Genomic DNA, 13453 nt, shown 5'->3' with positions numbered 1-13453 from the left:
CATCTCTACTAAAAATACAAAAACGAAATTAGCCAGGCGTGGTGGCGGGAGCCTGTAGTCCCAGGTACTCAGGAGTCTGAGGCAGGAGAATGGCGTGAACCTGGGAGGCAGAGCTTGCAGTGAGCTGAGATCACGCCACTGCACTCCAGCCTGGGCAACAGAGCGAGACTTTGTCTCAAAAAAAAAAAAAAAAAAAAAAAAGTGTACATACATAAAACCTGTAGTGTACCTTTCTAGGAAGGGAACAGGGATGCTGTTTGAGTTCAATTGTCAGAACTACCAAGATGAGTTGTATTCTGTGTTCTTTGACAGTGGGGAGACGTTCCTTTTTTCTTTTAATTTAACCTCTTCCAATTTAACTCAAGCAATCTGAAGCAGCACTTCTTACACGGAAGTGTGAATAGACGTTTCCTTACTTAAGTGTGCCCCTATTAAATCTTTGAAAAAATGAAAAATTATTTTTATTCTGTAGAAGTAGCTAGGAATGGGAGGGATGGGTTATGAAAGGGACATGTGCTTCTAATGTGGAGAGGCAATTTATTCAACAGTTACTGAGTGTCTACTATCCATCAGGCACTGTGCTAAGCAGTGAGCTGTTTTGCAGTGGATACAGAGAGAATAAGATGCAGAGACTGTTAGTCACAAAAACAAGGCACGTGGAGAGCAGAGAGGCAGAATCCTGTAATTCCATCTTGGAGATTTGGGGAATGTATGATAACTTGGTGAGAGTCGAGCAGACTTTTAAAAAGGCTTGAGAGATATTTCAGGAAAGGCTAATGAGAAGACAGGCAAAGTGGCTCATGCCTGTAATCCCAGTACTTTGGAAGGACAAGGCAGGCAGATCACTTTAGGTCAGGAGTTCAAGACCAGGCTGGTCAACATGGCAAAACACTGTCTCTACTAAAAATACAAAAATTAGGTGGGCATGGTGGCACAGGCCCGTAATCCTTGCTACTAGGGAGGTGGAGGCACAAGAATCACTTGAACTCAGAAGGTGGAGGTTGTGGTGAGCCAAGATCATGCCACTGCACTCCAGTCTGGGCAATGGAGCGAGAGCAAAGTCATCATCTTGGGAAAGGATAATTATTCGGGGTAACCATGAGCAAGGCATGGGCTTGGATGTAGGTATGGGGAGTGTAGGAGAGAAAGCTAAACAAGCAGGTTACATTATAGAGGATAAAGGGTATTGCTGCCCTGGCTAATGCATTTGGACTTCATGCTATAAAGCAGTGGCAAGCAGTTGAAAGACTGAACGATTTAAACCCAGATCTGTGTTTTGAAAACATTAACTCTGGCAGCAGTGTGGAGCAGGAATTGATGAGAGAGGCAGGGAGAGAAGGCAGGAGGCTACTGCAATGATCCAGGTAAGTGATGTTGAAAGACTGACCCAGGGAAGCAGCATCCAGAGCAGGGAGAGATCTGAAGAACACCCTGAAGGTAGAACTGGCAGGATGTTATGATAGACTGCTTGGATGACGAATGGGGAGACAAAAAATGTATGACTTCAGAATTTCTAGTATTGATGTCTGGCAATTAATAAATAGACACGGCTGGGCGCGGTGGCTCATGCCTGTTATCCCAGCACTTTGGGAGGCTGAGGCGGGTGGATCACAAGGTCAGGAGTTCGCGACCAGCCTGACCAACATGGTGAAATCCCATCTCTACTAAAAATACAAAAATTAGCCGGGTGTGGTGGTATGCACCTATAATCCCAGCTACTCAGGAGGCTGAGGCAGGAGAATCCCTTGAACCCAGGAGGCAGAGGTTGCAGTGAGCCAGGATCGCGCCACTGCACTCCAGCCTGGGCGACAGAGCAAGGCTCCATCTCAAAAAAATAAATAAATAAATAAACAGACAGAAGCAGAGGAAATGGTGATTAATTTAGGTTTGAATAACTGTCAGTCAGAGAAGCTTACAAGACACCCTGGAAGACAAAGTCCAATAGGCAGCTGGAAATAGGAGCATGACACTCAGAACACAGGTGGAGGCAGAAGATATTTACTTAGCAGGCAACATCATATAAGTAATGGTTGACTCCAAAGCAGATAAAATATCCCAGGAGAAAAACATAAATAAGAAGAGAGCTAAGCATGCAACTGCCTGGGATGTTATTATTTAAGGAATGGGCAGGAGAAGAGGAACCTGAGAATGGAAAAGACTAGTCCAAGAGGCAGGAGAATGCAGGGAACAGTAATGTCATCAAATCAATCACAGGGCAAAGATGGGGGAAAAGATGAAAAACCAGTGTCAAATGTTTCAGAAGATGACTCTGGGATGAGACTAAAGAGTTTAGTACATAGAAGCTCACTGACGGCTCACTTAGATGAAAAGTCAGAGGGCCTAATTTCAGTGCACTGAAGGTCAAATGGAAGATGGTTCTGTTGAGGCAGGGGAATATGGATGTCCTTTCAGAGTCCAGGGGTCAAGATGGTGACAGATATCAGATGGTGATACTGCAGGGGACTTTCTTTTTGATTTATTTTTGTATTTGCCAATTTTCTATGATTAATGTGTATTATCTTAATAATGAAAAACAAAATGAAAAAAGCCAATTTTGAGAAGAATTTGATGTCTTGGTGTCCTCAGCCCTAAAAGTAGAAATGGTGAAGTGGGAAGATCCCTGAGTTGGGTTCCTGAACCAATTCTGCCATTCATGAGCTATATAACCTTAAGAATACATTTAAGATGTTTCTCTGGGCCTCAGTGTCTTTACCTATAAATAAAAAAAATTGAGCTGGAAAATCACTAAGGTGGTTTCTAAATGCAGAAGTCTAGGATATAGTTCATGATGTGGGAATAAGATCTCAAATGTATTAGCGAAAACTGATATTTAAAGAAACCCTATGATAAACTGTTGAGTAAAGTGAAGAATTACTTTATAATACAACTACTCACCCTAACCTATATGCTTTATACTTTCTGATTGTGTCTGCTTTTCTTAAAGTGAAGAATACCTGTATGGATTATAATATGTACTTTTTTCATTGTGCTCTTTTCATTATACCTTCTGTTTTAAAAATAAGATTCCGTTCCTACCACAGAACTTCCTCTGTACACCAATCAAGGAAGAGAACAGCATTTTGTGGGTAAGGTCTGAAGGCTGCAGTTGCCAAGATTAAATATTTACTGCTTCCCTTAGAGTGCCCAAAGACATAAAGTTTTTATTGAGCAATTATCACAGGCACTAAGGAAATAATAGCATCAGACTATATTTTATATCCATACCTCCTTAAATGTGATGAGTGGCCTGGTATGGACATTTTTTTAGTTACTTCTTTTTCAGATGCTTTTAGGCAATGCACAGCAATGTAAATTAGTGGCCAAAGTCCCAGGCAGTAAAAAACATTAAGGCAGACCTAAAAAATACATATGTGGGAAGCAAGAAAGTTTAGAAATAAAAACCCTAGGGCATGAGCGTTCCAAAGTACCTTAAAGGTTCATCTGGGACAATACCCTGCTGGAAGTGGGTGCTCTTCTGCCAGTGGGTATCCCACCTGTTCTTGGATGCCTCTGCGGGAAGCACTCCAGTATTTTGTGAGGCTGCTTTTTGCTGACTAGCTCTTGTTAGTTATTGGAAAGCTCTTCCGGCTACTGACCTGAAATCTGCTTTCCTAATATCCTACGCCATAGCCCTAGTGCTGTCTTCGGTATGATACCACATCAGATTATCATGCTACTGCTCATTGTTGGAATATAGATTGTCCTGGGGGAGTTTTACAGCTGAATAAAAATGTGATAGCCAATGCTGGAAATCTACCTTCCCCTTCCTAAGCACTTTTCAGGAAGGATGAGATCTCAGCTTCAGTATATTATATATATAATGAAATTAATTTGAATTCTAGTCTAAAAACTTTTATTTATATTTGGCCTAAAATGTTTTTTTCTATGGAATAGCAGATTCTTTTGCTGTACAGGGTACAGACTCTCTTAACTTGACAACATTTAACCAACTTGCTGTGTTAACTGATGTTTTCTTGCCCTCTGTAAAATACCATTGCTGATGCTCACAGAAGGGAGAATGCTCAGAGCTGGACGGCTATTCTTGCAGAGGTCCACACACTTCTGCTCCTACAGGCTGCGCAGTATGCAAACCAAGACTCACCTAGGTATATACTCAAACATTCTGTGTCAGTGTATTGATTATTGTAGTTACATAATTTAATTAAACATTACATCAACCAGTACAATATGAATGTGACTAGAAGAGCTGTTTCTAGGGCAAGTTAAAGCTTTAGAAAGATTCGATAAAGTTGATTTAGTAAAAGAAATGCTATCAAATTAGGTGTGGACAAGACAAGTGTAAAAAATTGAGAAAAACTGTAAAAATCTAGAAGGATTTTACGTTCGTTTGCTTTGGAAAAGGCTTTAGATTCTCCGTTCTACAAAGAAAGTGTAAGTAACACGTAACAGATGGGGTTTATGCGGGATAGCCACACAAACTCCACAAATGAACCTCTACACAGAAAAAGACCATAGCCTTTCTCTTCAAAGATTGGTGCATGAATGTACTTTTTTTTTTTTTTTTTTTTCCTTTTGAGACAGTCTGGCTCTGTCGCTCAGGCTGGAGTGCAGTGGTATGATCTCAACTCACTGCAACCTCGCCTCACGTGTTCAAGCGATTCCCGTGCCTCTGCCTTACTGATTACAAGCATATGCCACCACGTCGGGCTAATTTTTGTATTTTTAGTAGAGATAGGGTTTCACCTTGTTGGCCAGGCTGGTTTAGAACTCCTGGCCTCAAGTGATCTGCCTGCCTCGGCCTCCCAAAGTGCTGGGATTACAGGCGTGAGCCACCGCACCGGGTCAAATGTACTTATATCCTTTGAGTTAAAAATTAAACTTAGAAGATGTTACCTTTTTATATTTCCAGTTTTTAATCACCTTTTTCAAATAATTGATCGATTATTGGCTCTGATGAAATCAGACAGAAGGCTTCTGCTGAAGTTTATGGCTAAACTCAGTCTCTCAGGATACTGCTAGAAATTTTTTTTAAATGAAGACTGTCATAAGACAGTCTTAAGACTCCATACAATCAAAGTTCACCAACAACTATACAAATTGAGGCATGATAAAAGTAAAAGCTGCCAGGAGCTATACAAATGAATAAGCTCAACTAGTTACTGGTTGGGATCCAACAATTATCTTTTTATCTTCCTCTACAGAGTGTAATCGTTGGAATATCCTGCATTTTTTCACTTAACATTGTATCACATACGTTTATCTTTATCATGACCATCTAAGCATCACCTAGGCCATTTAATGGCTATATATTATGACATATGAATTAACTCATTCAAAATAACACTATAGGTGAGGGGCTACCCTATGGAACCAAGCAAAAATAAGAAAGACAGTTACTTAACCAATTCTGTTAGTGGTCAACCAGATTTTTCTGTTTTTTGATTTGTTTTTTGCTATTGTAGATCCAATTAAAATGAAAAGTCTCTTCTTTATGGAATATGTATTGTTGTGGTGGTCACTAGAATGAAGAGAAATCCTGTCACCAGTAATCACTTATCTCTTCTCTTTCACAAAGTTTTTGAATTACAGTCTGTTCATTTAATTCTGTACCCTTCACCTTTCTATATTTAATAACTGAGGAAATATGTGTGGGTGAAAATATTTTTATATTTCATTTCCTATTACTTGCAAAGACAGCTATTTTACACAGAACAAGTGTACCCTCCAGAGGAGTAGTGAAAGCTATTATCGAAGCATGGATAACACTGATTGAGAAAGAAAAAAAATGGCCTATGTTTCATTTTACTTGGCTCTCAAAGGACCATTTGGGCCTTTGCTTTCCCTAAAATACAACCAAGCTATAGCTACATGGCACAAACTAAAAGGGTGATTGGGAAGTTGATTAATTTATCTGGAAAACAGTCCAACTCTCTATTTCAGTTTGCACGGTGACGACACAGCCTAAATCAAATTTTAAGTGAATGCAAACATAGCCACTCTCTAGGCCAAATTCTGGGAAAACACCTTAAGAATTCCAAGTGGAAGTCTTTGTAGATCCTAAGAGGCCTATATGTTGCTTTTAATTTAGGGCCAAGAACGTATGGAGGATTATGCAACTTAATGAGATGGTGCCATATTAAATCCTGAGCTGATAGCTCTTTAAGTTTTAAGCAATCCCTAGCAAATGTCCTCATCATTTTGGATCCTTTACCTTACTGGAGGCATCTCTGGTTTGGATAGAACATTAGAGGCCATCTAGCCCAAAGAGTCATCACCCACATCTTAATTCCACTGACAAGGCAGGCACAGAAGAACATGGAAGCTTCCAGAGACAGCACTGTGTCAGGACATCTGGCTAATTATCTCACTCCCAGCATTTATCCCAAAGCTGTGTGGGTGCAGGTCTTTGAGAGGAGCCTGCCATTCCCTTGCACAGTGTCACTGGGACTTACCTGTGGAGGTCCGGGAGCGGCACTGCCCGGTCATGGGGCTGTACTCTTGATTTTCATCAGCACACACGCACAGGAAGGACCCTTCCACGTTTTCACAGAAGGCTTCACCACACACCCCACTGAGCAGTTCACATTCATTCACATCTGGAAAAGGGAGCACAGGCCAAGTGAGATGTGTGCCTCATTCAGGACAGCTCTCTATTTTACCAGCTGTGCCAGGGCTAATAGTGTCTTGCTGAAAAGCAGGCGATCCCCAGAGAGCAGTCAAACCCCTTCTGCTCTTTCAGGGAAGGGGCTCTTTAAGGTAGAGCTGTCAGATTTGGTCTGGACGAAAGGACTATGAAAATTCAAGACAATTCTCAATTTAGTTTTTTTGTTTTGTTTTTTGTTTTTTTGAGATGGAGGCTTGCTCTGTCGCTCAGGCTGTAGTGCAGTGGAACGATCTCGGCTCACTACAAGCTGCGTCTCCTGGGTTCATGCCATTCTCCTGCCTCAGCCTCTCGAGTAGCTGGGACTACAGGCGCCCGCCACCACAGCCAGCTAATTTATTTTGTATTTTAAGTACAGATGGGGTTTCACCGTGTTAGCCAGGATGGTCTCGATCTCTTAACCTCGTGATCCACTCGCCTTGGCCTCCAAAAGTGCTGGGGTTACAGGAGTCAGCCACTGTGCCTGGCCAATTCCCAATTTAGTTTTAAAGGACACCCTGGAATTGTACTGCAAACCTAGTATGTGCCCACTGACCATCTGGTTTTATCATTCCTGACTTTTCAACATAATGAAGTCTTAAATGACCCAACACTCTACTCCCAGTTTTTTTTGTTTTTTTGTTTTTTTTGTTTTTTTGTTTTTTTTGAGATGGAGTCTCATTCTGTCGCCCAGGCTGGAGTGCAGTGGCCCGATCTTGGCTCACTTGCAACCTCTGTCTCCTGGGTTCAAGTGATTCTTCTGCCTCAGCCTCCTGAGTAGCTGGGATTATAGGCATGAACCACCATGCCCAGCTAATTTTTGTATTTTTAGTAGAGACAGGATGTCACCATGTTGGCCAGGATGATCATGAACTCCCGACTTCAAGTGATCCGCCTGCCTCAGCCTCCCAAAGTGCTGGGATTACAGGTGTGAACCACTATGCCTGGCCTACTCTCAGTTCTTAATTCAAGCAAAGTTAGAATCACTGATACTTCAGTAACCACAGAATTAAGTTCATTTAAAAAGCTTTAAAAAATACTTAAATATCTGAAAATACAGGTATTTCTCTGGTAGCCAAAGCATCCATAATTATCAATAGAATTCAGATTACATATTCCTTTGAGAAATGAAGGAGAGATCCCTATAGATACTCATCAGGCTACATTAATCATTCATGTGAAACAAATTGGTCCAATAACTAATCACTGATCTCATGATGCCTTTTCAAATTCTGTTGATGTCCCACTGTGTAATTTCTATTTTGCTAAATGTTTTTCTTCTGTACTTAAATATACATAATTAAAATACAGTCAAGGAATCTCAGTGACAAGTACACTTTATTCAACATTTTGCAAGTACACAGCCCTAAAGAAAGGCTAATTTTATGTTTGATCTTGTCCAGTAGTGCTTTTTACCCTCTTTCCTCCTACAACATTTTATTTATGAGTATCCAGTTCAGCAAAGCACCTGAATTAAAGTCTGAAATGCTCACATGTCTCATGCATTAAACATGTACAAACAACAGCTTTCATGAGCATACTTTGAGATGGTTTATACAAAGTTAAAAATTTGAGCAATTATCTAAATCATTCCAGAAAAAAAAAATCATCCTTTCACCTGGTATACCCAGTTAATTGGACAAAAAGCTTATATATCTTGACTTATTTGGATAATTACTTCAGTTTTCCATTTCATTTGTATATAAAGAGATATAAATCCAATTAACTGGTTTCACTTGTGAAAAATACCATAACATAAAGTAAAGCAGAGTTGAAATATTTAATCAACCTAGACAGTCATATTGAGACCAGAAAAACTTAAGAAATTGCCAGTTCACATTTATCAATTTTAGGTAAATGTTCAGTGGAACTTTGTACTTTCCAACATGTATTATTGATGTGGCTAATAAACTCTATCTCATCAGACTGCAATAATTCAATCAAGAAATATTTCCTAGCTTACTTCTGTGGGGCAGGCCTGTACGGCCTGTATGTGAGGAAGCAATGATGAGCCAGCAGTCCCAACTCCTGCCTTCACGGAGCTTATAGTTGAGTTAGGGAAATTAACAAATAATTGTACACGCTTCAGTGAGTGTGAGGAGTGAAAAGTTCAGACTCAGTGAAAGCATGGAACAGCAGACCTTAAATGCGGGGGTGGGTTAGAGAAATGATACTGGAGCAAATAGCTGAAGGATGAGTAGGTGATAATGGGGGAGGTGCTGACTCATCCCTGTAGCTCTACAGAACACACAGGGTAAAGTGCATATCATAGGTGCTCAGTAAATATTTTTGAAAGAATAAATACAAATACAAATAAAATGACATTTGTTGAGTTCACTAAAATGATAACAAATATTCCTTCTCTAAGGGTGGTGTTTCGTGTGCCAAGCTGAAATGTCAGCATGGGTTTAGTGTGCTCATCCAGCTGGTTAGAAATGAACATTAAGCAGCCGGGCATGGTGGCTCACACCTGTAATCCCAGCACTTTGGGAGCCTGAGATGGGTGGATCACGAGGTCAGGAGATCAAGACCATCCTGGATAACATGGTGAAACCCTGTCTGTACTAAAAATACAAAAAATTAGCTGGGCGTGGTGGTGGGTGCCTGTAGTCCCAGTTGTTCAGGAGGCTGAGGCAGACGAATGGTGTGAACCCGGGAGGCGGAGCTTGCAGTGAGCCAAGATTGCACCACTGCACCCCAGCCTGGGTGACAGAGCAAGACTCTGTCTCAAGGAAAAAAAAAAAAAAAAAGAAGAAGAAATGAACATTAAGCAAGGGCTCTGGAGCTATGTGGACTCGAGACAGTCGACATGGTTTCCAGATATGGTTCAACATCTGATATTTAAACAGTTGGCTGTTAAACAAAATTTACTGAGCACCTACAATAAGCCAAGCATCGTGCCCTGCCCAGGGAGAAGCGAGAAAGTTTTCAATCATATAGAGGTTATAGCCTTGCAGAAGGGGGCTGCAGGTGGTGTACCCATTATTAAATTATTCCCCCAAAGGTTATAAGTCCTATAATAGAATTTGCTGAAGGTGCTCTGGAAGCAGAGGTCACAGCTCAGCTTGACAACGAGGGATGGGGCAGGTATGGTGTCCGGAAGATGACACTGAACCTCAGTCTTCCAGAATAAGTGAGAAAAATCCAGGGCTCAGGGAAGGAGAGGTCAGGAGGATATTCCCAGCAGAAGGAGTGAACGACAGTCAAATAATTGCACAGTGACATGGGCAACCACAACCAATCTGACGTTGCTGGAACCAACAGGTGAAGAAGGAAGTAGTGAAGCTAAGATGAAAAGTAGGGGCCACATCACAAGACCCATCTGGTGAAAATACTATGCAAATGTCAAACAACTATATTTTGGTGGAAAGCTGACTAAAGCAGGAGTTTGAACTAAGATTAGGATAGTCTTAGCTATATTATTAAATAACTATGTCTTGCTGTGAATAATTCTTGAATAATTATCTATGTTTTTGACTAGCTACTGCTTATGCATGAAACCATAGATTTGTACATAATTTTTGGTTGGGAATTAACTGAATTTCATAATTCCACAAAAGCAGTTATTATTCAAGTGACATTATCATTAAACCCTGAAAATTTTATTTTCCAAGTTTAATATGGATGGCAAATGAATTAAATGTTTTAATTGCAAATTTTCAAACCAAATAGGTATTGACTCCTCAAGTTCCATCTGCCATGTAGTGAACATGGCTATTTTTCTCTAAGAATAAAGAAAAAGAAAAGTCTTGCTATCTATAAAGTCTCGAATTTGATAACTTTTCTTCTCCTTCCCATTTAATTGCTCTAATTGCAAATATGTTTCATAATGAGTTTGACGTGAAGAAATCACATCTTGTCAGACAATGAATACAAATTATTTTCTGTGTGAGCATTTGCTGGACCATATTCCAGGACATCTGATGATATTCAAGATTCCTTCCAGCCCTGTCAATCCCGGAACAGACTGAGGAAATACAGTTGCACAATTCAAAGCACCCTTTTACAGGTATCATTCCTGGACACTGAAGCTCCTGGCAATACTTTGCCTTAAATGCACTAAGGGGGTGCATTTAAAAGACAGACAATCTATACCACACACCAGACTCTACTTCCTGTGCCGAAGGGAGTCTAGAGTTCTGCATACTCAGTTAAGAGTTTAAACAGATGTTCTTGTTAAAATTCATTTCAATGTAAAGTCATACTTTTATATTTCTTACTGTCCCTAACAATTTCAGAAGCCATACGATTTTTTTTTTTTTTTGAGACAGGGTCTTGCTCTGTTGCCCAAGCTGGTGTGCAGTGGCAAGATCAGGCTTACTGCAGCCTCAAACTCCTGGGCACGTGAGATCCTCCCACCTCAGCCTCCCAAGTAGTTGGGACTACAGGCATCCACCATCAAGCTTGGCTAATGTTTTTGAAATTTTTATTCATAGAGAAAAGATCTCACCATGTTACCCAGGCTGGTCTCAAACTCCTGGCCTCAAGCAATTCTCCAACCTTGGCCTCCCAAGTGCTGGGGTTACAAGTGTGAGCCATGCACCCAGCCAACATAGGATATTTTTGCACACCCTCAAATTGTATGACAAAATCAAATTGTGATAAAGCTCTACCCAAATTACCTGCTTAAAAGCTCCTGCAGTTCACTGTGATTTCTTTTCCCTAGGGACATGTGAAACACGTTGGGAAAAAATCTAAAAACTCACCCACACACCCTTGCCCATCCTGTGGGGCTTGAAAGCCCTGATAACAGAGGCAGCGGAAGGAGCCAGCTGTATTGTCACAAAACCCGTGACTGTCACAAACAGTGTTGTTTACACATTCATCAATATCTGCAAAAAAGACATGGAACATCAGACACAAAACAAACACAGGCTGACAAACACCAGATATTAATGGATAAACAGAGGCACTCAACACATCCTGATTAGTGTGTGATGATGAGATGAACATGTTTACACAGAAAACAGCTTTTAAAACATTTTACATATAAATAAAATGTTTTGATGAAAATGATTTAACAGTCAAAATATTGGTTTCTATGAAAAAAACATTTACTACTTTTCCTTAGGAAATGTTTTTAGACTGAAATGACTGCTGCAAGTGCCATGCCCAGTATTACCTAAATGTTTTCAACTCTTGATTGCCAAGGAGCCTTATATTCCTACAGAGAAAATATGTGAAAATATTGTCACTTGTTTGAGTTGCAGTAAATGCTAATAGTATTTGCATCTGATAGTTACAGGTGGAAATGAGCAATGTTTTACTTAACCTTGTGGATAACATTGATCCAGACTACACAACATCCTCAGGAAGTCAGGAGAGTCTGATGAAGTCAGCAGGGTAGTCAGTCAGTCCCAGTGCCATAAGAAAACATTTTATGCCACCAATTTACAACCACTCAAGGTCCTAACCCTGCAGGCTGCTCCAGCTGACTGGCTGACTCGCCAATTCATTTTGTTCTCCACAAACCTGATGAGAGTGACCTTGTTGCCTTTTTTTCTCATTAATAAAAATGTTCTTATAAAAGTGATGCCTCAATTGTAAAGTTACAACAGACTTTTAGATAGAATTCTTCTTTATCCTTACAGTTACTAATTTCCTTCTCCCTTCTTTCCTTCCTGTTCTCCTTGGGCACTGCCACATCTCACACCACCCATTGCCTGGTACTCTGCTCTCTCTGCCCCGGACTTAACAGTCATGCCACATGCAAGTTTTTGGAGAAACAATTAAGAAAATGTTAATGACAGCATCGAAATATATGTGAAGAAGATTGCACTTTTATAGTCAAATAATGAAATCAGATAACAAATGTTAAAGAAAATGACAAGTCCAAGTTCACTTGACAGAGTTTAGTTTGGGGATAGTATTAATAAAATTGGACATTTTCTTATTTATTTTATTTATTTATTTATTTATTTATTTATTTTTTTGAGACAGAGTCCCACTCTGTCGCCCAGGCTAGAGTGCAGTGTTGCAATCTCGGCTCACTGCAAGCTCCGCCTCCCCTGGGTTCAGGCCATTCTCCTGCCTCAGCCTCCCGAGTAGCTGGGACTACAGGCGCTAACCACCACGCCTGGCTCATTTTTTGTATTTTTAGTGGAGACAGGGTTTCACCATGTTAGCCAGGATGGTCTTGATCTCCTGACCTCGTGATCTGCCTGCCTCGGCCTCCCAAAGTGCTGGGATTACAGGTGTGAGCCACCGCGCCCGGCCACATTTTCTCTTTTAAACTTTATTTTCCCAACTCAAAACAAACAAAAAACCTAAGTCCCTTCTCATTTTTGGGCGGGGCTCCTTCTCCCACCCAGACCGGTCTGTGCCTCACAGTCCCACCTGCTCATCCTTCTCCGACATCTCCAGTTATTCCTCCCCTGGATCCCACCCTCACTGCCTTCAAAAATGTCACAATTGCTTGAAAATCGCTTTCACCTGATCATATCATCGCCCATTGTGCTTTTCTTCTCCTTGGGCATTGCCACATCTCACACCACCCATCGCCTGGTACTCTGTTCTCTCTGCCCCTGGGCTTAACAGTCATGCCAAAATGTAAGTTTTTGGAGAAACAATTAAGAAAATGTAATGACAGCATCCAAATATATGTGGAGAAGATTGTACTTCTATGTCCAAATAATGAAAGCAGGTAACAAATGCTAAAGAAAATGACAAGTTCAATTTAACTTGACAGAATTTAGTTTGGGGGGAATTAAACTTTTTGTATCACTGCAAAATATCTCAAAGGATTGTCTATACTCATTGTCTTTATTTCCTATTACAGTCTATCTGTAAATGGAAATAATAGTATCAATATGAATAATATTAATAATATTGGTAAGTTTCTACAATTACTGG

The 13453-nt window shown here is 40.5% G+C and overlaps 1 protein-coding gene across 11 annotated transcripts in view; it reads right to left on the bottom strand.

Moving 5' to 3' along the window:
* Nucleotides 1-13453, bottom strand: part of LTBP1 (latent transforming growth factor beta binding protein 1) — a 454228-nt gene that overhangs the window by 46050 nt on the left and 394725 nt on the right. For 7 of the 11 annotated variants that reach the window (XM_031655059.1, XM_021924743.2, XM_031655060.1 and 4 more), the window contains 2 exons: nt 11308-11433; nt 6414-6557 (listed from right to left, as the gene is read on the bottom strand). In XM_031655059.1, coding sequence (XP_031510919.1) covers nt 6414-6557; nt 11308-11433 — 270 coding nt within the window. The remainder of the gene's footprint in view (nt 1-6413; nt 6558-11307; nt 11434-13453) is intronic. The other 4 variants (XM_031655061.1, XM_031655064.1, XM_031655066.1 and 1 more) reach the window with 1 other exon arrangement.

Source organism: Papio anubis, chromosome 14 (assembly GCF_008728515.1).
Source record: "Papio anubis isolate 15944 chromosome 14, Panubis1.0, whole genome shotgun sequence".
In the NCBI taxonomy this organism is placed as follows: domain Eukaryota; kingdom Metazoa; phylum Chordata; class Mammalia; order Primates; family Cercopithecidae; genus Papio; species Papio anubis.
Note: the sequence above shows the minus strand (reverse complement) of the source record. Positions and strands in the feature narration are given on the sequence as shown.